Raw genomic sequence first — 26,733 nt, forward strand, 5'->3', positions numbered from 1 at the left:
TTTGTTTCCTGATAGGTATAAAAATGATACAGAATATCTCCCTCCTGGGAGACATTCTACCATAGTATCTCCCTCCTGGGAGACATTCTACCATAGTAAAGTCTCTCTTTTAGCCCCAAAGGAAATTTTATTACATTCCAGGGTAATGAAGACAATGTTTTCCTAGAGGGCAAAGATTGGCAGGTTTGCCAGCAGCCTCTCAAACATTTGGGATTTCCTCCACTGTGTTCCTCCGCTGTGCGTTTGGCACCCACCTGACCCTGCTCTATATCATCCCAAGGGACATGAGGCTCAAGGAGCACTAAGGCGTGAAGCTCATGCTGTCTGCTGGGCCGTGAGAAATAAACTGCTACATTCATTTGGGCTCATTGTTTCATTAATGACCTAATTTATGGTAGAAAGTGTGGCAAGTTCAGCATGGCAGCTAACATGGCTGCATAGGGATGGCTTGATCACTTGAGAGGTAAAAGCCGTTTATCCATCATCTAGTAGAAATTCATTTAAGTAGGAAACACTGCCTGAAGCTTGTCTTTAAAGCATGATTTACACCATTAAACATATGAAGGAAATTTTATATTTAGTGAATTTCCTAACATTTATCTAAAAGTTCCAATTTCATGTTATTTTGGGAGTGGCATCAGTTTAGATCTATTTAACATTACAATGCTTACTGTATATAATAGAAAAATTAGAAAGGATGCCACACATCCAGGGGATCTGTGAATCTTTATCATAACACTGACGTTGGTTGACAAAAAGACCATTTTGCTCTTTTTTGATGATTAAGAAAGAAGTGCTTCCGAGCACAGATTTTGGAAGCACACGCTTTAGATCTGTATCGGTGCTCTCCAATGCAGAACCACCACCGGAGGCATTGCATTGAGCATTTGAAACATGGCCATTGGAAATGAACATAGCCTGAATCGAGATGTGCTATCAGTGGAAAACACATGCTGGATTTTAGAGACGTGGCATGAGAAAAATGTAAAATATCTCAACAACTTTTATATTGGTTAGACATTAAAAGGATAATATTTTAGATAAATATTTTAAAATAAAATATATTATTAAAATTAAGTTCACATCTTTTTTTTTTTTTTTTAACTTTTTTAAATGTCTGTGCTAGGTAGCCTCCAAGATAGCCCCCAGTGATTCCTGCCTCGTGGGAGTCACACCCTTGAGCGGTCTCTTCCCAGACTGCACCAGCATTTGTCTGTGTGATCAAAAGAATATAAGAGAAGTGATGGTAGGTCACTTTTGAGCTTGGGTTATAGAAGACTATGGTTTCCATCTTGGGCGTTCTCTTGCTCTCAGATCACTCACTCAGGAGGAACCTTATGGAGTGGACCGTGTGCCAAAGAACTGAAGCCTCCTAGACAGCTACATAAATAAACTTGGATGAATGAACATGAACATACAGTCTCACATTATATTTCTATCAGACAGTGCTAGTGTAGATTCAACACAACCACTTACTAACTAGGTGATCTTGGGCAAGTTACTTGTTTTCTCATATGCAAAATGTGAATTCAATTAGTAACCTATATATATATATAGGTTATATATATATATATATACACACACACACAAAAGTGTTTAGAACAGTTTTATATGTAAAAGCATTTATAACAATGTCTGATACATCATTAGGATTCTCATTTGAGTGAGTGGTATGGGCAGGATAGAGTGTAGTATAGTAGTGAATGTTCCATCTCTAAGCTCTACTATCACATTTCTTACATGCCTCTTACCTCCAGCAACAAAACTTCTACACAATAATAAAATTTATAGAGTATGATCTAAAAATTCAAGCAAAAATTTCTTCAATCTAGCCTTGTAATTTTAATGGTGGTTTTATAGATGCAAACACAACCTTCCTTGGACATACGGTTTAGAGACACTTACATAAACTTGCTATTCAGGAAGAAAAAACTCTGATCATCAGAAAAGTGTACTGAAACACTTTCTTTTGGGATATTTCTCATGTCTAAAGAGAAGGCATTTATTATTATTGCTTTATAACGATACAGAGGAAGAATAAATCTTTCCAGGAAGTAATCCAAAATTTGGAACTTCACTATAACCAAAGTATTACATGATATACCAATTTGTGGAGATAATGCAATCAACTACCAAATATCAGAATACATTTTGGTTGTGTTTGGCAAGAATGGCACGTGTTCTAGCTCATTAAAAGGTTAAGCCAATAGGACTGTCTTCTAAAAGAACAAATTATGCTTCTAAAGCAGTATGTTTACTTCCATAAAGAATTGAAATTATTAATTTTTATTTCTTTTAACATATTGAACACTTTTCGAGGTAACAAAATAGAGACATATGAAAACATAACATTAATATAAGATGCAACTAGTGACGTATATTGCAAGTTTAGGTCTCCATTCACATTCTAGCAAAAAATCAAATTCCAGTTTGTCTGCTGAAAGTATCCTTGCCAAATCTCTACAAAGCTTTTCTTTCTTGACTGTTGCTTGAGCTTCTATTTGCTGGAGCTGCTTTTATAAAGCTATATTTACTGGTCAAAGGCTGGGCATCTTTCTTCAGTAAAGCCTCTTTATTTGCAAAGAAATCGTATACGAGCACTTTGTCAACATTATAATCATCTTCAACAAAACTTTCAAATTACCGTGAGAAATTCAGGATTTGTGTTAATATACTTTAATAAAGAAGGGTAGATGATGTCATCAAAAATAGTGGAATAATTACCTCTGAAAACTGTTTCCTCCATAAAAGCAATGGAGAAACTGTTTTTAAAAAATCATCAGAATTAATTTTTTCAGAACTCTAGAAGTTAACTAAAGGATTGCAGTAATCTGGGGAGCATTTATTAAAGAAAAATGGCTGAATTTTGGCAAGAACAGCAAACTTTGCAGCATTTAGCTTGCTGTATTTCCACTTCTCCCACCCCCTTCAACTCCAGAGTAGCCTTGAAAACCAAAAGCCTGCAATTATAGCCAAAACCAGCAGCCTGGCAGTCACAAGAGGGGGTAGAAGGTAGTTGGAGTTCCTCCAAAGTTTGTTCTCAGAGAATTGTCATTATTTGATATGTCTGGTGACTCCCTAGAAGATTCTACTTGCAACACTGTCTATCTGATTTTATTTTGAGCTCACTCAGTGGGAAAAGACTTTTCCTCAGAGCTTTTGTCAAAAACAATGAGAGACAATTATTTAACTTTTGTGGCTGCCTGCAGTGGTGTATAACAGTTGGGGAAAACAACAGGCTAACCAAAAAGTTTAAAAGGAAAAGCCAAGGAATGAGATGTCCATAAGGACATTGAAAAGTTCCAATATATTCTCAGAAAAGTTCCTATATATTCTAGGAAACTAGAAGATTGCATACATGTGTAGGACTGTGCACATGCCCCAGACTGTGTGCATGCTTAGGAAAGACCTGATAAGGTTCTAAACTCCCAAGTCTGGCTGACTTTGAGGCTCTACATGAGCAAGAAGCAAAGACTAAGCAAGAGTTTTCAACCGACTTGTTGAGTGTTGAAGCCATGGCCCAAAATGAACACAGAGCCCCTCAACAAAGACTAGGAGACTTCTTTGTTCCAGTTGTTTAAGGAAATCTCTGTCCAGACATTAGCTGTCCACTAAGCTAACTCTAAGCTAATCAGAGACTTCAGTGGGCACACATGACAAAGAATGCAGACTTTAGAGATTTAGGTCAGAAAAGGCACTAAAGAACCAGCAATCACAATAAGCCTGGAGGGGGGCGAGAATCCAATTTCTAGAGTTGCCACATTATGCTGTTTAAAATATCCAGCTTTCAGGGGCCAGCCCAGTGGCATAAGCAGTTAAGTAAGTGAGCATGCTCCACTGCAGTCGCCTGGGGTTCACCGGTTTGAATCCCGGGCGCACCGACGCATTGCTTGTCAAGCCATGCTGTGATGGTGTCCCATATAAAGTGGAGGAAGATGGGCATGGATGTTAGCCCAGGGCCAGTCTTCCTCAGCAGAAAGAGGAAGAGTGGCAGATGTTAGCTCAGGGCCGATCTTCCTCACAAAAATAAATAAATAAATAAATAAAATATCCAACTTTCAACAGCAAATTATGAGACAGGCAAAGAAACAAGAAAGTGTGGCCCATACACCGGGGGGAAAAATAATCAACAGAAACTGTCCCTGAGGAAGCCCAGACAATTGGATTTCCTAGAAAAGGAATTTAAATCAGCTATTTTAAATATGTTCAAAGAACTAAAGGAAACTATGTCTACAGATCTAAAATGAAGTCTTACCAAACAGAGAATATAAATCAAATTTGAAGATAGGTCAATTGTGATTATCTACTATGAGAAACAGAAAGAAAAAAGTGTGAAGAGAAATGAATAGAGTCTCAAAGATATATGAGACACCATCAACCACATCAATACATGAGTAATGGGTGTCCCAGGAGGAGAAAAGAGAGAGAAAGGTATAAAAAGAATATTTGAAGAAATAATGGCCAAAATTTGATGAAAAGCGTTAATCTACACATTCAGGAAGCTCAATATACTCCAAGTAGGACAAACTCAGAGATTCATGTCATCATGATCAAGCTGTTGAAAACAAAAGACAAATAGAGAATTTTGAAAGTAGAAAAGAGTTATCACGTACAAGGTTTCTCAATAAGCTTAAAAGCTAATTTTCACTTGGAAACCATGGAAGCCATAAATCACTGGGATGACGTATTTGAAGTGCTGAAAGAAAAGAACTATCAACCAATTCTCTACCCAGAAAATTTATTCTTTAAATATGAAGGAGAATTAAGACGTTTCCAGGTAAACAAAAACCAAGAGAATTTGTTACTATCAAACCTGCCGTATGAGAAATACTAAAGAGAATCCTTGAGGCTGAAATGAAAAGACACAAGACAGTGATTCTATTCTATGTGAAGAAATAAAGAGTACCAGTAAAGATAACTACAGAAGTAAATATAAAAGAAAGTTTAAACGCACTTTTTTGTGTTCAAATCTTTTTTTCTCCTATCTTTTTAAAAGACAATTGCATAAAGAATAATTATAAATCTGTGTTGATGGTCACACATGTGTAAAGGTGTAATTTTTATGATAATAACAACTCAAAGGAGGGGGTAGGGAATGGAAATATAGAAGAGCCAAATGTTACATGCTATTGAAATTAAATTAGTTAATCCAAACTAGATTGTTATAAATTAAGACATCAGTTGTAATGCCCAGGAAACTATTGAAAAAAATAACTAAAAATACGTATATATTTTTAAAAAGCATTGGACTTCTTGTTTCTGATCTGGCATATAAGGACTTTGCAAGTTGTCACTCTGTCCTAACAAAACATAAAAAGCTTAACAAACTGAAAAATTAACAGCTCTTCTTAGATTCATCAGAGAAGTAATGTCAGAGGACAAACTACTGCCTCCAAGATTGGAGAGACAGACAAGCAAGTACAGAGAATTACAAGTTACCAAAGAAGAAAACTCTACAGGAACCAGTATCATGGTAGGAAAATCTGAACTGTAACTGACAAATTGCTAAAGGTTCAGAATGGACAAGTCTAAAAGTAAAAAATTCTAGGAAAGCCCACTCACAGGGGAGCCCCCGCAATTTTGTAAATTTTACCTCCAGGAACTTGACTAGGCTCTCACAGTGAACATCAGAGAAAAATCCCCTCATGCTTCTGGCAGGCAGAGGGTAAAAGAAATCATTTTGAAATACACCAGAGCATTCTGTTCTTTTTAATAAAGCCTGCCCTCAAGTGAAACTATTAGTGTTTGATTAGAGCCAACAGACCAGGAGGGAGGAAAATACACAGCTAACACCCACTCTGGCCTTCCACTTAGGGAAAATACACAACCAAAGCCCACTCTAACCTTTCCACTTGGGCAAAGGGAAACACCCAGCTCTAGCCCACTCTAGTCTTCCACGTGGGAGAAGGGAAATACCCAACTCCGTCCCACTCTAACCATCCTGTCCCACCTAAGGGATGGGGAACAGGACTGAGAAGCACTTGTGAAGTTCACAACTTAGAGGTACAGGCTCACAAAAATACTGAGACCTAATCATAGGACTATAGAATGTTTCCCCTCCTGCCACACCTTATTGCCACATTACTAAAAGCCTATTTACTGCAATTCCTTTTACCCAGTACATGATATCTGGCTATCAAGAAAAAATTAAAAAGCATGCTAAAAAGGCAATATAGACAATTGAAGAGACAGAGCAAGCATCAGAATCAAATTCAGATATGGCAAGGATGTTGGAATAACCAGACTGGAAATTTAAGACAGTTGTGATTAATATGCTAAGAGGTTTACCCGATAAAGTAGAACAGGTGGGCAATGAAAGCAGAGAGATAGAAACCTATGAAAGAACCAAAAAGATATGATAGAGATCAAGAACACTATAACAGAAATGAAGAATGCCTTTGATGGGCTCATTAGTAGACTGGACAGAGATGAGGAAAGAATCTCTGAGCTTGAAGATATATCAATAGAGCTTTCTAAAATAGAAAAGCAAAGAGTAAAAACAAAACAAAATAAAATAAAACAAAAGGTGTAACATATACATAATGAAAATACCAGAAGGAAAAGAAAAAACAAAAGAGAACAGAAGCAATATTTGCAGCAATAATGACTGATAATTTCCCCCAAATTAATGTCAGACACCAAGTCTCAGATCCAGGAAGCTCAGAGAACAGTAAACTGGATGAATACCAAAAAAAAACTACGCAGTAATATCATATTCAAATTGCAGAAAATCAAAGATAAAGAAAAAATCTTGAAAAAAAAGAGGAATAAAACAACTTACTTACAGAGGAATGAAGATAAGAAGTATATCCAACTACTACTCAGAAATCATGCAAGCAAGAAGAGAGTGGAGTGAAATAATTAAAGTGTTCAGAAAAAAAAAAAAAAACCTCACCAACCTAGAATTCTGTATCCCGAGAAATTATCCTTCAAAAGCGAAGGAGAATCAAAGACTTTCTCAGACAGACAACAATAGAGAGAATTTCTTGCCAGTACATTTGTTCTGCAAGAAGGGTAAAAAGAAGTTCTTTCAGAGAGAAGAAAAATTATATAGGTCAGAAACTTGGATCTATGTAAAAAAAAAAAAGAAAGAGCATCAGAGAAGGAACAAGGGAGGGTAACATAAAAACTTTTATTTTCTTATTCTTAATTGATCTAAAATATAAAAGTTTGTTTCTACAAATAATATCAACAATGTATTAAATTTTGCATGCTTATGTATAAGTGAAATGAATGATATAAGGGACAGAAGGGATAAATTAGTAACATTTTGTTATTATAAGGTACTTACACAACCCATGAAGCAATATGGTGTTATTTGAAACTGGACTTGGATTGTTTGTAAGTATATTGCAAACTCTAGGGAAACCACTAAAAAATGTTTTAAAAACGAGTATAATAAGTAGAATTGATATGCTAAGAAATGTGAGAAAATATAATCATACAAAATGATCAGTTAAAACCACAAAAGGCAGAAAATGTATGGAAGACAGAAATAGAAACAAAGGCAACAAATAGAAAATAGTAACAAATATCATAGACATTAATCCAACTATATCAATAATCACTTCAAATGTCAATGGTCTAAATATAACAACTAAGAGATAGTTTGTCAGAGGGGATCAAAAAACAAGACCCAACCATATATCATCTACAAGAAATCCACTTTAAACATAAAGACAAATAAAGATTAAAAGTAAAGGGATGAATAAAGATATACCATGCTAACACTAATCAAAAGAAAGCTGGAGTAGCTAAATTAATTTCAGATACAGCAGACTTCAGAGCAAGGAAATTTACCAGGGATAAAGAGGGACATTACATAATGAGTAAGAGTCACTATTCCAAGAAGACATAACAATCATTAATATCTATGTGCCTACCCACAGAGTGTCAAAATACATGGAGCAAAAACTGAGAGAACTATAAGTAGAAATAGATAAATCCACTATCATATTTGGAGACTTTAACACCCCTCTATCAGAAATGGATAAATCCAACAGGTAGAAACAATAAGGATATAGTTGAACTCAATGGCATCATCAATCAGTGAGTATAATTGACATCTATAGACTACTTTATCCAACAACAGCAAATTATATATTCTTCTTCAGCTCACATGAAACAGTCATCATGAAAGACCACATTCTGGGTGATAAAACACACCTTAACAAGTTTAAAAGAATATAAATAACATAATATCTGTTCTCAGACCACAATGTAATTAAACTAGAATCAATGACAGAAAGATAACTGGAAAATTCAAAAATACATGGAGATTAAAAAACACACTTGCGGTCAAAGAAGAAATCTCAAGAGAAATATAAAAATATTTTTGACTAAATGAGAATGAAAATACAACTTATCGAAATTTGTGTGATGCAGCGAAGCAGTGCTTAGAGGGAAATTGAATTGAGTGTGTATATTAGAAAAGAAGAAAGATCTAAAATCAATAATCTAAACTTTCACTTTAGGAAACTAGAAAAAAGAAGAGCAAATTAATTCTAAGTAAGAAGAAGAAAATAAATAATAAAAATTACAGCAGAAATTAATTAAATTAGAAACAGGAAATCCATAGAGAAAATCAACAAAACCAAAAGCTTGTTCTTTGGAAAGAGGAATAAAGTAGATAAGCCTTTAGCTAGGTTAACTAAGAAAAAAAAGAGAAGACACAAACTACTAAAATCATAAATGAAAGAGGAGACATCACTAGAGATCCCATAGACATTAAAAGGACAATAACAGGGGGCCAGCCCAGTGGCACAGCGGTTGGGTTTGCGCACTCTGCTTCGGCAGCCCAGGGTTCACTGGTTTGGATCCTGGGTGCAGACCTGCTCACCACTCATCAGTTCATGCTGGGGCAGCATCCCACATGGAAGAACTGGAAGGACCTACAACTAGGATATACAACTATGTACTGGGGTTTGGGGGAGAAAAATGAAAAAAAAAAAAGAGGAAGATTAGCAACAGATGTTAGCTCAGGGCCAATCTTCCTCAAAAAAAAAAAGGATAATAACAGAATATTATGAATAACTCTATACTCCAAATTTGATAACCTACCTGAAATGGAAAAACTTCTTGAAATACACAGTCTGCCAAAACTCACACGAGAAGAAATAGACAATCTGAATAGTCTATATCTATTCATGAAATTGAATCAATAATTAATAACCTTCCAAAATAGAAAGCACCAGGCCCAGATGGCTTCACTGGTGAATTCTACCAAACATTTAAGGAGAAATCGTACCAATTCTCTACAATATCTTTCAGAAGATAGAAGTATAGGGAATACTTCCTCACTCATTTTATGAGATCAGTATTACTTTAATACCCAAACCAGGTAAAGACAGTACAAGAAAAAAAACTACAGCCCAATCTCTCTCATGAACACAGATGCAAAAATCTTCCACAAAATATTAGCAAAATGAATCCAATAATACATAAAAAGAATTATACACAAAGGCTGGCCCAGTGGCATAGTGGTTAGGTTTGCACACTCCACTTCGGTGTCCTGGGGTTCATGGATCTACAGGCACGGATCTACACACCACTCATCAAGCCACGCTGTGGCAGCGTCCCACGCACAAAACAGAGGAAAGTTGGCACAAACATTAGCTCAGTAACAATATTCCTCGAGCAAAAAGAGGAAGATTGGCAACAGATATTAGCTGGGATTTATCCCATTATGCAAAGACAGTTCAATAAGTGAGAGAACTGACACTATCTCACATCAAAACTTACTATAAAGCTACAGTAATCAAGACCATGTTGTATTGGTGAAAGAATAAACAAATAGATCAATGGAACAGAATGGAGAGCTCAGAAATAAACACATATAAATATACTCAACTGATCTTTGACCAAGGAGTAAAGGCAATACAATGGAGAAAAGATAATATTTTCAATGAATCATGCTAGAACAATTGGATATCCATTTGCAAAAAAATGAATCTAGACACAGACTTTACACCCTTCACAAAAATTAACTCAACATAGATCACAGACTTAAATCTAAAATGCAAATCTATAAAACTCTTAAAAGAAAATATAGGATAAAATCTAGGTGACCTTGGGTTTGACGATGATTTTTTAGATATGACACCAAAGACACAATCTATGAAAAAAATAATTGATACACTGGACTTCACTTAAAAACAATTGTGCTCTGTGCATAATTCTGCCAAGAGAATGAGAAGACAAGCCACAGAGTGGGAGAAAAATATTTCAAAAGACTTATTTGATAAAAGACTTGTATCCAAAATAGACAAAGAACTTTTAAAACTCACAATAACCTGATTACAATTTGGGCAAAAGACCCGAACAGACGCCTCTCCTAGGAAGATATACAGATGGCAAATAAGCATACGAAAAGATGTCTAACGTCATATGTCATTAAAGAATTGAGAATTAAAACAATAATGAGATACCATAGGTGTATGTGTGTTATAATGGCCAAAATCCAAAACACTGACAACACAAAATACTGCTGAGAATGTGGAACACCAGGAACTCGCATTCAATGCTGGTGAGAAGGCAAAATGATACAGCCATTTTGAAAGACAGTTTGGCAATTTCTTTAAACTAAACATACTCTTATCATATGGTCCAGCAACCATGTTCCTTGGTGTTTACCCAAACAAGTTGAAAACTTATATTCACACAAACACCTGAACATGAATGTTTATAGCAGCTGTATTTATAATTGCCAAAACTTGGAAGCAATCAAGTTGTTCTTCAGTAGGTGAATGGCTGAATAAACTGTGGTACATCCAGACAGTGAAATATTATTCATCCCTAAAAACAAATGAGCTATCATACCATGAAAAGACATTGTGGGATTTTGATATTGGGGAAGCTGTGCATGTTTGGGGGCAGGTAGTATATGAGAAATCTCTGTACCTTATGTTCAATTTTGTTGTGAACCTAAAACTGCTCTAAAAAATAGTCTTAATTAAAAAAAATAATTAAAATAGTACACTAGGAAATATCTATTTAACAGAAAAGGAGGCAATAATGGGGGAATAGAGGAAGACAAAAGACCTAAGACATATGAAAAACAAATAGCAAAATGGCAGATGTAAATACTACCATATCAGTAATTACATTAAATATAAGTAGATTAAATACTCCAACTGAAAGGCAGAAATTGGCAGAGTGGATTAAAATACATCACCTATTTGCTGTCTACAAGACATATTTCAGATTCAAAGACACAAAAACTTTGAAAGCAAAAGAATAGAAGAAAATAGACCATGCAAATAGTAACCAAAAAAGTAGACTGATTACACTAATATCAGACAAAATAAAAAAAAAAATTTTTACTAGAGACAAAGAGTATTATATAGTGATAAAAGAGTCACTCCATCAAGAAGAGATAACAATTGTAAACACACATACACCTAAGATTAGAGACCCAGAATATGTGAAGCAAATGTTAACAGATTTAAAGGGAAAAATAAACAATTTAACAATAATAGTTGGAAATTTCAATACTCTATTTTCAATAATGTATAGAACTAGACAGAAGATCCACAAGGAAATAAAAGACTTGAACAACACTATAAACCAACAGACATCTGTAGAACACCCCACCCAACAACAGCAGAATATGCATTCTTCTCAAGTGCACGTGGAACATTCTCCAGGATAGGCCATACGTTAGGCCGTAAAACAAGTCTAAATAAACTTAAAAGGATTGAAATCATACAAAGTATGTCTTCTGACCACAATAGAATAAAATTAGAAATCAATAACAAAAGGAAATTTACAATAAAGAAATATTTTTTTAAAATATATTGGACTTTTTGAGTTTAAACTCGAAGAGTTTAATTTGAAAGTTTAAAGTAGAGTATAAATAAAGAAATTTTCTGTTAAAATTTATGAAAAATATTAATGGCCTTGAATTTTTTTCTTTCTCCCTAGTGCTGATGTACAAGGATTACTCCTATACCTGGGATCCTTTTCACCATCATTTAGGAGTCCTCTTTGAAAGAAAGTACTCCCAAATCATCACCAATCACTTTACCCCTTCATTTTAACCCTGATCTTTACAATAAAACTAGTTTGTAAACACATTTTTCAAATTGTCACTCAATTAATGCAAGCTTATCATGTAAATTGAAAGCTCAAAGGGATATTCTAAATAGTAACTCTCCAAGTTAAACTGTTTGTCAAAAGCTAAGTGTTTTAACTACTTTAACAAGAAACATTTCTTCCACCAGAAGATTCTAGTCATTTTAACTTACTAAATATTTATTATGTACATCTTCTCCTAAACACCGTGGGGATTAGAGCAATAAATGAGATTCAGATTCTGTCCTCAACAACCTTGTGATCTATTAGGCAGATGGTGCTCATAAGACAAGCACACAAATAACTTCAATTATTTGAAAAATGTAATAAATGTAATGAATAAGACATAAAAGACTATAGTGATTCAAAAGGGGGTTCTTACATCCATTTAGAGTACTTAGGAAAAGCTTCTTCTAAAGCAATTGTTCTCAACCTTGGCTGCTCATTAGTATCACCCTGGGAACTTTCAGAAATCTTCATAAACAGACTTCATCCCAGACCAAATAAATCAGAATATCACAGGCAAGTGGCCTGAGCATCAGGATTTTTTTAAGCTCCCTAGGTGATTCCAATGTGCAGCCAAGTTTGAGAACCATTGCTATCAGGGATAGGGGTGAGTTAGGAATAGTTAGAATTGAACAATGGGTAACATATCAGTTGAAAGGAGTAAGACATTGGAGCACTTGGAAGAATCCTCTCCTAATATAGCTAATTTATTTCATTCCCCAAACCTCAGATCAAGTCTAACATTCTCTGAAAATCTTTCCTTGACTCCACTGATGATAATAATAACAATGGTAATAATAGTAATAAAAGCTGACACTTTTTATAGCCCTTGTTATATAAGTGCCATTCTAAGCACTTTCAATGTACTTCAATATTAATCCTCCCAACAACACTAGAGGATAGATGGTATTATTATTGCCATTTTACATGAGAGGAGAGTGAATAACTTGGCAAGGTTACACAACTAAGTGGCAGAGTTGGGATTCAAATATAATGACTCCAAAATCTATGTTCTGAAACATGACCAGCTGGAGTTAAATGTTTCTTATCAAGGCTCTCCTAGAACCCATGAATACTTCAATCATACCACGAATAACATTATACTGTAAATATTGACTAAGTTTTTCTCTTCCCCTAATCATTCATTCATTCTTTCAATAAACAATTATTGAACACATTCTCTGTGCCAGAAAATGTGCTTGGGACTAGAAAAACAAAATCACATATGTCCTATTTTATCTGTCAAGAAGTTCTAGTGTAGAGCAGAGGTCAGCAAACTAAAGTTCACAGGCCAAATTCTGCTGGCCACCTCTTTTTGTAAATACATTTTTATTGAACCACAGCCATGCTCATTGGTTTATGTATTATCTATAGCCTCTTTCATGTTACAACATCAGAGAAGAGTAGTTGTGACAGAGACCATCTGGCGGCAAAGTCTAAAATATTTACTATCTGGTCCTTTATAAAAAAAGTTTGCCAACTCCTGGTCTAGAGAATAAGACAAATAAGAAAATCATCAATGACTATGATACCCAAGATACTATGGGAACATAAAAAAGAGATATCTGGAATAGGTTAGAGGATCAGCAAATTTTCCAGAAGACATGATATTTGTGCTAATTTTGGAAGGCTGAGTAGAGTTAATGAGACAAGTAAGATCAGACAGAGAAGTTTAGCAGTGACCCAGAGAGCTAGAATAACGGAAGAGAAATAAAGAGGATAGATATGTTTAAGAGATATGAATTAGTTCTACATAACTTACAAAAATATGTCTTTATTTTCTTTATCCCCACTATCCAGCACAGCTAGTGGTGCATATAGTTGAAACTCTCTAAATGTCTGTTAACAGAAAAGATTAAGTCCTAAGTAAAGGACGTTTATTAAAAAGGGGAGAAAGTAATTGCCTTACTTTCTTACTTATTAGTTTTAGTCCTTAAAATCACTGAATTATAAAAATTCTGATTGTTTTCACCCACTGCACTAGTGAAAAAAAGACCACCTTTTCATTGTTTTTAATTGTGTAGATGTTTATATCTATTAATAATATGGTTTTACAAATGAGGAATGGTTACAATATACTGTACCTGGAAAATTCATCGGCAGTTCAAATGATTGTGGAGACTCACAACCTTCAATGTGCTCACAGATTTCAGCTATGATCTTCTTAATTTTGAGGCCAGTAATTTTAATCACTTCTCCTGTCGACAAACAGCATTCATTTCCAAACATTTCATAAATAGAACCTGAAAAAAAGAAGAGTAAAAAGGGCTTTTAAAAAAGAATTCAATAACGAAGAACAAAGCTGGAGTCAAAAACCTCATATGAAGTGTTTTTATTCAGTTTCTCTCTTAGCTACCTACTAAATAGGAATTTAATCAAGCTTGGCAAAATGTACAGCATGTCCCAAGAAAAATATTAGATTTTCACTTCATCCACTGGGCAAAGTAAAAACAACCTTGTGTTTGTTATTATTGTAAATCCAATTTACGGTTTCCTCAGTCCCTTCAGCTCATCTTTCCAAGGGCAAACTACAAACATGTCTGCCCCTGCTGGGATTTATGATCTATTTTGGCTAGGTCACAGAATTTTAGGCTCATATAAGTCAACAATGACCTAAGTAAGTACTGCAAACAAGGTTGTAATACAATCTAAGACCTAAAGACTGAGGGTTTGCACGCCAGGGCTTTATATAAGAGCATCATATCTATCTGTTAGACCTGGTTCTCTCCATCATCATGAATATAAGGCTTTTTGTCCATTTTATCTCTTGATTTTTGTCAAGCTGGAAACAACTCTCAATATCTTTATGGCAGTAGGGGGCAGACCAGCCCAGATAAACTGAAAAGCTTCATTTTAGTTCAGGATTCAGCCTCCTTCCTAACGAATCTTTTATCATAAATGCTGAAGCTAAGCTTTTCATCCATTTGTTTTCCTTTTATATCTCCTGATGGAAGAACAGTGAGCAGTGAAATAACCAGAAGGTGAGCAACAGGACAAAGGAGAAAAAAGTGCTGGATAATCTACTCCTAGTGAAAAGGAACAATCAGAAAACGACATCTCTGGGATATTATCACTTCACAGTTGAACAGTAAACTAAAGGCTACAGAACTGTGGGGGTTGAAACATATCAATTTTTCCTTACCTCCACTATGATTTATATCCTCTTTACTACACTAAGATGTGAACCATATGAGCATAAGGTTTTAGGTTGGTTTGTCTGTTTTCTGAATTTTTCTCTATTGAACCCCCTCCTCATAGAATCTTGCCTGACATACAGCAAGCACGTAAAACATTTTTACAGCAATAATGGTTATCATAAAAGTTATCAAGCCTGGCATGCAATCTAGCTTTAAACAACTCTGTGATTGTATCAGAGTCTCAACAGGGAGCAAGGAGCACACAAAATAGAGTAATTTGAGGAGGTTTTAACAAAGGAGCAATTTACACAGAGGCACAGCCAGTTCTAGGCAACGCAAGAAAGTAAATGTCCTGACCTCACCCTTCTCCCTCCATCTGATTCTCGGCCAGGCACCTCACTGGCCAAATCCAGCCAGAAGCCAGAGGACAAGCGGGCTGCGGATGCCTCCACAGAAGTCAGCCTCCCCAGCAGAGAGTGGAAGCGAAAATCCAGCCACCAACCTTACTGCCCATTATTTAATGAGGATTATTTTTGCAGACATGCTAATATATCTGCTCCTCAAGTTTTGAATATAAACTTTCACAACTCCCTCATTTTTCCATACTATTCCTTTAACTACATATTTGTTCACACTTTTCATTAACTCGAATGCATAGTGCTGTCAGCCATCTCAAATCCTTTGTGGAACAAATTAGGATATTAAAATATAATAATATGGGCCGGCTCTGTGGCTTGGCGGTTAAGTGCGCGCGCTCTGATGCTGGCGACCCGGGTTCGGATCCCGGGAGCGCCCCGAGGCACCACTTCTCCCTCCAACACGAGGCCGGGTCCCACGTACAGCAACTAGAAGGATGTGAACCTATGACATACAACTGTCTACTGGGGCTTTGGGGGGAAAAAACTGAATAAATAAAAATAAAAAAAAAAAATAAATAAAATAAAATATAATAATAAATTCACAGTGACATTTTCCTCCAATGAACTCAGAACAGTTATTTTCTATGATCCTCATTTGGCAGTAATCACATACTAACATTTTACATCTGCAGTATTATCTCATCCTGTACTTAACTTTTTATGACTTTAGTTTTTATTACTCCCAATTCAATTTTAAGCTTCATGAAACAAAATATTACATTATATTTTTGCATAATTACAACACATCAACCTCCCCTCCTCATTCATTCTTCAAACTTTCATGAAAACCTACTATGTGTCAGGTATTTTGACTGGCAGTAGGTATCAGAGATGAAATGTATAATCTCTTCCCCCATTGAAACACTGTCTTGAAGGGATGAGACAGTAAGCCAACAATTGCAACAGAGTATGAGAAAGTTATAATATAGGAAATACAGGGCATTGTGGGAGTATATTGAAGATATTTAATTAAGCAATTACATGAGAAAGACATTAAGGAAGGATTCCTGGAGGAGATGACAGCTGAGTTTTAAAGGAAGCATCACAAGATGTTAGAAGAGGGAGAAGAAATAGTATTTGAAACGGCACTGAGATGCGAAAGAGCCTGATACATTCTGGAAACTTCAAGTAGTTTGTTATGTCTCAAATGTAAAGTAAGAAAGAGGAAGTGGTAAGAAAGGAGCCTAGAGAAGTAGAGGGAGTCCACATCATGCAGTGTCTTTATGAAATTACCAGCAAACACAAAAGCCGATTGAAGTCTGAAGCAAACTCAAAGTCAGATAATCTACATTTTCAGTTATCAGGGACCAAGAACTAATACCAATTTAATGAGAGGTCATAGGTATCTAGGTGCTTGCTATCCAAATTGTGGTCTACGGCATCCCCTGGGAACTTGTTAGAATCTTGGCCAGACCCCAGACTGGCTGAATCAGAACCTGCATTTTTAATAAGATCCCCAGATGATTCATAAGCACATTAAGGTTTGAAAAGCACTGGTCTAGGCAACAAATGTGTAACTGAAATAGTTTCTGTTCTGAGCTTGTTGCAAAACTAACCCAAGAGGGAAGGACACGCCAGGCAGAGGAAGCATTTAGTGTCATTGAGGTGGAGGATGTTGTCCGTGGGGACAGGGAAAGGGAAGGATTTTAAACGGGAAAGTGACACGGTAAGATTTTTCTTTGTCACACGAAATAGAATGTAATTTAACCTATCCCATTTCAGCTCAAGTCTGTTTGGCTTAATTTCAATGCAATGAGTGTCTAATTGTAGATGTAATGTATATCAAACTGACTGACTTGGAATGCCATTTTTCTTTCACAGGTTCCACTGTAATTCCAAATTAAAAGATGAAGTTATGTGAGATTACACACCAATTCACAGGGAATATAAGCCAGAATTCATGAAGAGAAAATACTGTGAGTTTTAGTCATCACACAAAATGTTTTTGACTCTTCAGTTCTCTTTCCAAGCATCTATCTCCTTTTGGGAAAAAAAAATCATTTCTTTCAGTCATGTAAGAACAAGAACCTCAAGCAAATGTTAATCTTTAACATTTATCTTTAATTCTTTGTGACTTCCAATTTTCTCTAAGCAAGAAAGCTGTTAATTCACTTTTAAGAAAGAGAGTGGTCAGCAATGTCCAACACTAGAAAGTGGTATCCACGATAGGCAACAAGAACATACAGCAAATCTCAAATCCCTCAAGTTTGAAGGGTTCTTGTACTTTGTTATCATCAATACAATGTCTCTCAAAATATATTTTTTCCTCAGTGAAAATATAAATGATTAATTTTAAAAATAGCCAACTTTCAGGGGGCCGGCCTGGTGACACAAGCGGTTAACTGTGCGCACTCCGCTGAGGCTGCCCAGGGTTTGCCAGTTCGGATGCCAGGTGCGCACCGACACACTGCTTGTTAAGCCATGCTGTGGTGGCGTCCCATCTAAAGTAGAGGAAGATGGGCACCGATGTTAGCCCAGGGCCAGTCTTCCTCAGCAAAAAAGAGGAGGATTGGCATTGGATGTTAGCTCAGGGCTGGTCTTCCTCACAAAAAAAAAAAAAAGCCAACTTTCATAATCTCAGAACAAGCACATATATTATGTGTAATTGCCTTTTAAAAATGTGTTGAGATGTGTGTCTGAACTATGTGTTTGTGTATATGTAGATACAGATATTAAAATAGTTTTCATTTCATTTTAACCACAAGACATGTATTTTGAATATGCAAAGCTCGAATCTATTAAATCTTTCCAGACTGATTCTGTCCAAGTCAGAGCATATGTATTCAGGATAATGCCAAACATCAGAGAAAACGGGAACAAAGCAGCCTGTTTTCAGTGATCAAACATCGCCCCTGAAGGCTGTAATGAAAGAGCCCTGTGCCTTTGAAATCACCTTTTCTGTAATGCTACTTTGCTCAATAAAAATGACACATTAATATTCTCTTATGAGCTCATCCCTTATTTGACGATCCACACAAGCAATGCTGTGATCACATCGGAACAGCCAAAACAATTGGTTCAACAGATTTTCTTCCATTTCTTGTACAAAGTTAAAAATGTGTGGCAGTCAGAAAGAGGAAATTTACATCGTTTAGAGATTTTTTTCCCTTTACACAAGATGCACCCATTCCCTCCATTCCCCATTCCCTCCCCTAACATACCAGGCCCCTCATCCCTTATCAGGCTGTCAAAATTCAACCAATCCTAAAGATTCAGCTCATGTTCATTGTCTTCCTCAAAGCATTCCCTGCTCTCGACACCTAAGACAGAATTAATTCTTTCCTCTGTGTTCTAATAGCACCTTGCGTATATCTCCATGATAGCCCCTATGTGATTATTATCACAGCCTGCTATCAGAGTATTATTTTCTGACCATTGATATTATGCATATTTTAGAATTTATTATGAGTTTCTAGAGAAGAGGCACCATCTTAACTGTATGTATACCTCTCCTCACATACACAGAGCTAATACTGCAGGTTTTGTCCCTTAGTAAATCCTTAGTGAATGTTGAGTTATAACTTAGCTTTGCTGTAAAATGACAGTAAATTATTATGAATATAGTAGAAGTTCTTCTACATCAAAGGTTAAAGCATGATCAACCCAAGGCTTTGGCATGGGTTCTGTCTTCATTTAGTATGTCTAATATCTAATGTGCAAGTATATGTGAGATTAGCTGGTCACGTTGTGAACTCCCTAGACAAGGAACATTAAGAGTGGGTCATTCTATAATACACATCTCTACTTGTTAAGTTTGCCACTTTACCATATGTTCACTATGTTTATATTGCTCTACTTGAGGGTGAGGTTCCTGAAATGATCTGAGATATGTGTGGAGGAGTTTGGAAATTACATCTGTAAAGTATGATTGATATTGTACGACAGTGTATATAGAACCGCATCAGACTGAGGATGGCAGTGGAGATGTATCTTTGCTCCTCACAAATAGGTATGATTATTCTTTGCTCAAGAATAGGGCAAATTACCAAGAAGGAGCATTTCCACAAAGGAAACATATAGGTGTGAAATTATTTTATTGGCAATATAGTCCCTAGCCTTTGTGATTGATAAGGCATTAAGAGACCATCATAGTGATACATTCAATTTTCCAAATGAATCTCTAGATAGTTCATCATAGGAATGAAGCTTCAAGGGAACTACGGTTGCAACAGACAGACATATACATGGCCAGTCTCCCATAAAGAGCTGTCTCTATCCCCTGTAAGGCAGAGACAAAGTCATTCCCACTACATGAAGAATACATCTAAGAAGAGATGAGTGTGATATTTGAATGCAGTGTACAAATAAGTAAGCGTTAAACAGCAAGCTTGCGACTTTACTAGGGGTGGATTCTAGTTAGATACCGGCTATACCACAGAGAGATATATCTGAACATTGATAGGAAATGATCTTTCGAGGTCATAGAAACTCTCTTCCCATCTGCCAAAATTTCAGTATAAGGAGGGCAAAACATCGACAACAGGTAGTAAGAAAAATCATGGCCACTCTAAGAAGAGCTAAAGTATAATCTCTCTTACCTCTAAGAATATGGGGTTCTTCTTGTGAATTGGGGGTTTAAGTGTTATCCGGGAAGTCAAGTTTAAAGACAGGAGTGTGCCAGAGACTATTGTGAATGTTGGTGAGTCTTAAAAAGTTGGAACATAGGGAAGCAATGTAAGGCTGGAGCCTGAGAGTCAATAAAGCAGATTAAAATCACAGTGAACCAGAAACAAGAAAATGCCCAACTTTTCAACCACTCTGAGTGAAGTGTGTGGCATTGAAATGACTAAGTTTTAGTGGTTGAGGAAGGGAGATTCAGTTTCATATACCAGCTAACAACTTGATGTTTGTTGGTAGAACAAATGGCAGAATCAGTTTAAAGATTAAAGAAAACTGATAAAAGGGTTTGCAAGTTGGTGTTATGATAGAAGTCATCATTGCAGCTCTTTGTGTTAACAATTATCAGAGCAAAGGGATTTGGGATGTGTGGGTAAGAAATGAATATCCTTCTCATGCATCTACGAAACGTTTCCTTGTGACAATGGAAAAATTCAGTGGTTCTGCACCTCCTGACACTATTATTAACCAAATATTCCCCACATTTTACCAAAGTTTAACCCTCAAAATGACATCATAAATAATATTATAATTTCTTAATAAACAACTTTGCCTTGGGAGTTGGTTTCTTGTTTTAGGAAAGACTTGGTTTCAAGTACATTTTCTATACTTTAATATACCTGCCTATGTTTCATATCCTAAATGTTAAATAAAGCTACTATAGACCTCTATAGCCATTTAAAAACATAAACCTGTCCTCTACATCCCATTTAATAAATAAAAATATACTGATTAAATTGATTGCACATGGACTCCAATGTGCTATGATATGTTCATCCAATGTATACAAAAGAAAGCTTCACTATATTATAAATTTTCCTTAAGTTCATCAGCATTGAAGCCTGCATTAGCTATTCTGCTTATGAAATGCAGAATTTCAATTTAGAAATTGAGAGTAAAGGTTTAGAATCTTTTATAGGAATTTTGAAGTTATTTTATGTCTGTTAAATTAAATAATAAAAAATATGCTTTATTTTTTGTCTTTTTTTTTAACTTTTATTTTTATAATAATTAATTTATATTGCATTTTATTAAAGTATCAGTACATAGTGGATTGGAAAAGAAAAGAAATTGGACCTTCACCACAGACAGTTTGAGAAGCACTTCCTAAAACATTAAGTAAAAACATATGACCACAGTCAGTGTAGGGAACCAGGATGTAGTCTCAGGGAGTTAGAGTAAAATTTGAACACACTGGAAAAAGGAAAGTTATAACCTAATACACAAAGTCGTAATCGGTATTATTAACTCATTCATCTCAATGTCACCAGCAGCCTGAGTACCCTGACTAAAGGACACAGGAATTTTAATCAACTTGACAGTAATAGTTCTAATTGCAAATTATTACATTGGCATTCTGATTTGTACATTATACTCTTCTGAGTTGTATGAGGCAGTGCTTGAACCTAATTGACCCCGGACGCTTTGAGTTGTTGGACCTACACAGCTAAGGTCTAAAGCCACAAGCAGGTCAAATCACGTAGGAGATGAATTCTGTGAGTTCTATCTAACTAGTGTGCCAGGTATTCTCCAGGAGAGAGATGGCAAATATCTAAACCATATTCTACCATTTTTCCTTCCCGTGGCTAATCATCCATAGCACATTTTCAGCTGAATCCAGATGAGTCCTAATAATCCTCCTCAACATAAAGTTCCCGGTGACTATCTATCAATTGAAGATGGCATACCGGGTATAAATTATTCCCAGCCCAGTCCTGCTCTATGACTTATCTTGCATTCTTTAAGCCCCCTTGGATGATATTTATTTTTAAAGATTTTAATCCTCAGATTGGGCTCATTTACTCCCAAAGGCTTAGTTAAAAGAAATCTGGAAGAAGAAAACAGACTCCCTCAATCCATCATTTTTTCCAGGGCAGCTCTCTAAATTGAGGCATAAAACATCTAACTTGATAATAATCACAACTTGATAGAGCCGGGTGGTAGCTGTAGGATGAGTTTCAACTTCATTTACATCTCTAAGCAAAGTGCCATGAATTCTAATGATCTCTTGAATCATTGAGTCTCAGAGTCAGACAGGATCTTAAATACCATCTAATCCTACTAACGTATTACAATGACTGAGTCTCTATACAATGTCTCTACCAAGTGGTTGTCCAAACTATATTTGAAGACTTTCACTGATAGAAATCCAATTATTTTAAAGTGACCTACTCTACTTTAGAGCAATTCTCACTGCTAAAAAACTCTGTATTTGATTAAGTGTTATATGTGTTCCTACAGAATATACACATTAGAACTACTTTTAGCCTTTGGAATCATACAGAAAACAGCTATTTCTTTCTTCTACGTAGCAGCCTTAAAATGTTTGAAGATAGCTGTCATCAGTTGTCCTTTATAACAAACCAATCTGTCAAATAATTGAAATATGTCTAGGGCCACTGCTTACAGCATAGGTTGCCCATTATAAAACTACTTGAGGCCCGGCCCCGTGGCTTAGTGGTTAAGTGCGCGCGCTCCGCTGCTGGTGGCCCGGGTTCAGATCCCGGGCGCGCACCGACACACTGCTCCTCCGGCCATGCTGAGGCCGTGTCCCACATACAGCAACTAGAAGGAAGTGCAGCTATGACATACAACTATCTACTGGGGCTTTGGGGGAAAAAATATGTAAAATTATAAAATAAAAAAAAAACTACTTGAAGCACAACTTACATGGATGTGAATGGGATTCTTGGAGTTGTGCAACATGGCATCATGCCTCTCAAAAATGTGTGCCCTTGAGTGTTCCAGGGGAGGCTCAACAGTACCTGTCAGGGATGTTCAAAGGAGGTTTCCTGCCATGAAACTAAAAATCTTTGCATGAGGAACAAGGCAGCCATTTCATACTAGCAACATTTGGCTTTGCCAACCAATGAGTCAAAGGAATTTCTGTAGTAGAAACAATAAAAACGTTCTAAACTCTAGTAGTAAATTTAAGGAAATAATGCCTTCTAGTAGCTGGATTCTTCCTCTTCATTCCTTCCACCTTTAAAGGCAAGACATGAAGATTATTTCCCCAGGAAAGGAGAGAGATTTAGTCATTGTTTAGTTCTGAGACTCAAAGAATTTTTGAATACCTGGGGAGATAATAATCTTGAAACGATAGACTTTATTGGAAGGGGGAAATGTTTTTTCACAATTGCCAAAATCTTTTTATGTGAATATAAGAATCAAATAATGGAAGATATCACATAGTAGATTGTAACAAGGAGGACTCAGTACATGACATAAAGGAATTTCCTGCCTGGCTGCAAAGAAAATTAGGATTATTTTTTAAATTGCAAAAATGCAAAGAAATCTAATATTCTATTTTTTATTTCCAAAATTTGCTCTTTGTGCTGCATCAAGAAAAAAAATAGTTTTGTAAATCAAAGCTTTTGATTTACAAGAGCTATTTCTTATTGAGAGAAGTGAAAGCCAGGTCCTAAGGAAGAAGGACATTGAATTTATACTTTGAAGTTAATTTTTAAAGAGAATAGAAGAATCCCAGGCTATCTTATGGGAGACAAGCTGGGAAGGAGAGAGGTGAGTTTAATGGAAAGTCATCCTGGAGAAGATTAGTTGGACCTGATTTGGAGACATCATGTGGAGAGGTACAGAGACTGCCATAAACAGCCTACCGTGCATCCTCTATGATCAGCTTCAGGAAGCTGTGACTGCAGTCTATGACAATTGAGCACTCTAATAAGCACTAAATTAACGTGAAAAAACATGCTCAGTTTCTCATCTTCTCACTTCTGTCTGTTGAGGGCCTCCTTCAAAGGCTGCATGAATGTCCAGCAAAAATGATGTCTACCCATGCGTTTCACAGGCCCCTACATCCACCCTGAGGTTTGACTACTTACTAGAAGGACTCACAGAACTCAGAAGAGCTGTTATACTTACATGCACAGTTTATTACAGAGAAATGCTACAGATTAAAATCACAGATAAAAGTGCATAGAGCAGAGTCTGAGACAAGTTTCCACTCCTCTCCCAGTGGAGTCACATGGACAGAGCTTAATTCTCCCAGCTACCGTGGATGACAACATAAATGAACTATTGGCAACCAGGGAAGCTCACCTGAGCCTTGGTTTCCAGGGATTTTATTAGAGCTCAGTCACATAGGCATAGAGTGCCCATATGACTGATCTTAACTACTCAATGTTCAGCAACCCCTTCAGAGGTCAAACTTATACAGCATGACCCAGGACCCCAGTCAAACAAGAACTGGCATTCACCAAAAGTCACATTGTTAACATAAGCTATCTAGAGTGGTCCAAGTTCCAAAATGTACAAAGACACCCTTATCCGGCGGGATACTTCAACGAGGCAAAGGATTCTTTCTTTAGAATGTGCAGAGTTCGAACATCCAAGGCCTACCGAGCTAACCCTTTACTGCACACCATGTCTCAAGACTTTGTTAAAGCTTGTTGAGAAAAAGCTGTCCAAGGCTCATAAAGAGCAAAAAAGAATAATAGATGTCCTTTCTGTAGAGAGCTGTATATTGTCTAGCAGATCTTTTGAGAATTACCTGATTCTATAGAGGTATGCAACTTTGAATGACATTATAATGATAATTTAGATAATTGATAGAAATGTAAATGATACTTAGCCATAGCAATGCAAATGATTATTTTCCAGTGAACTAAAAATAATTTTTTTCCGGTATATATACAATTGACCTATGCCTTATGGAAAAGATAACCCTAAACACTACATATTTGAGGATGATAATTGTGTTTGAATACTGGAAAATTCATTTCAGCATTTCTGATTGTATTTTTGCTTGAGTGTGTGTGTGTGTGTTTGAAATGGTGTTAATATCTCACTGGTTCTCTCATTTAAAGAGTTAAATAAAATCTTTCACATGTTCGTTTTATGTTTATATGGGAGTGACGTTTTTAACTTTGAGAAAAATTTCACTTCATCAATTTCACATTAGTTGTACAGCATTTGCATTCTCTTTTCAATACGCCCAGTCATTTGTAACAGAGAGTGGGATCCTTGGTTCCCAGAAGTGCATTGATAATGTGATAAGGAAAGTGTTCAATATCTGTATTTGGGTGGAAATGCACAATGTTGAAACTCATCCTCCTTACATTTGTAAGTATTGTATCTGATTTATACCGTAAATTTTCTTCATTTTCTTTTCTCTTTTTTTGCCTTGCTTTCTCTTCGTTTTCTGATTTATTGAAGAATTAAAAAAAATTGATATAGTAAAGAGAGAAGATTAAAGATCTATCTTGTCTTCAAAATATATTAAATGTACTTAAGTTCCTTCTATAAAATGCAATATTAATTATAAGTTGCCTACCCAAAATGTCTATAGTTTTATTCAGTGAGTAAAAATTCTAAAATAAACACTGATTAACATCATTGTATAGTTATGTGACTTAATAGCCTAATTTATTTTTGCAGATCAAATTACCTCTTTATTATAAGGCTTTTCTCATCATAACAAGTCTACAACAGATAAAATTTCAGTATCATTTATTTTTAAGAATGATAAATATTTTAAATTTTATGTTTAAAAAGTCAGATTGAGAAATTTTAAAATACAATAAAATTCTAACATGCACGCTAAATATTAAATCACACTTCTGTGAAAGAGCTCACTGTCCCCATATTTCTATAAAGTTTTGAAAACAATGAGGAAAGTTTCATACCAAATTGAGCTGACAGGTATAATATTTAAATAATTTCCAGTCCTCTTATTAATCAGTTACTATCATCCACTGAGATCCTACACAATGAAGAGCACAATACCAGAAACTATCTAATGATACAAAAACCCAACCAACCAACCAAACAAACCAACAAAAATCAAACAAAGAATCCCTCTCTTTGAGAAGTTTACATTCTAGGTAGCTGGAGATAGAAGTCACACATAGGGGCCGGTCCCGTGGCTTAGCACTTGAGTGTGCGCACTCCGCTACTGGCGCCCCGGGGTTCGGATCCCGGGCGCGCACCAACGCACCGCTTCTCCGGCCATGCTGAGGCCTCGTCTCACATACAGCAACTAGAAGGATGTGCAGCTATGACATACAACTATCTACTGGGGCTTTGGGGGGAAAAAATAAATAAATAAAATCTTTAAAACTGAGTGTCAACAAATAAAATATAATAATTAAAAAAAAAAAAGTCACACATAAATAGTAAAGAACAAAAACAAGTAAAACAGTAGGCACTGATGCCAGGCACAAAGAATTGTAGCTAAGCCTACTAAAGATTTTTGAATCTTTGATAGAACCGATAGTAGCCAAGAAAAAATGGTTTTCTGTGCCATGGAAAAGGAGATTTGACTACTCCTTTCTGAAGACTGTTCCTTTCTTCTGGTGCAAAAAAACCTAGAGTTTTTTTACTTATATAAACCATTTTTCTTGAGAAAACTTTGAGGCAACGATTGACTTGAATGTAGCTGTGTTTAGCCAAGCGATTTCTCTTTAATATTAATTGGTGTGTTTGAGTCAAAACTCTTTCTCTACTTGGAGAAACAAAATAAT

At 35.9% G+C, this 26,733-nt stretch overlaps 1 protein-coding gene across 1 annotated transcript in view; it reads right to left on the reverse strand.

The window, feature by feature from the left end:
• THEMIS (thymocyte selection associated) overlaps positions 1 to 26,733 on the reverse strand; it is a 180,141-nt gene that overhangs the window by 128,579 nt on the left and 24,829 nt on the right. The window contains exon 2 of the mRNA XM_014781211.2: positions 14,163 to 14,321. Coding sequence (XP_014636697.1) covers positions 14,163 to 14,321 — 159 coding nt within the window. The remainder of the gene's footprint in view (positions 1 to 14,162; positions 14,322 to 26,733) is intronic.

The sequence above is a fragment of the Ceratotherium simum genome, chromosome 19, assembly GCF_057802395.1.
Source record: "Ceratotherium simum simum isolate JZ-2026a chromosome 19, ASM5780239v1, whole genome shotgun sequence".
Taxonomy (NCBI): Eukaryota; Metazoa; Chordata; class Mammalia; order Perissodactyla; family Rhinocerotidae; genus Ceratotherium; species Ceratotherium simum.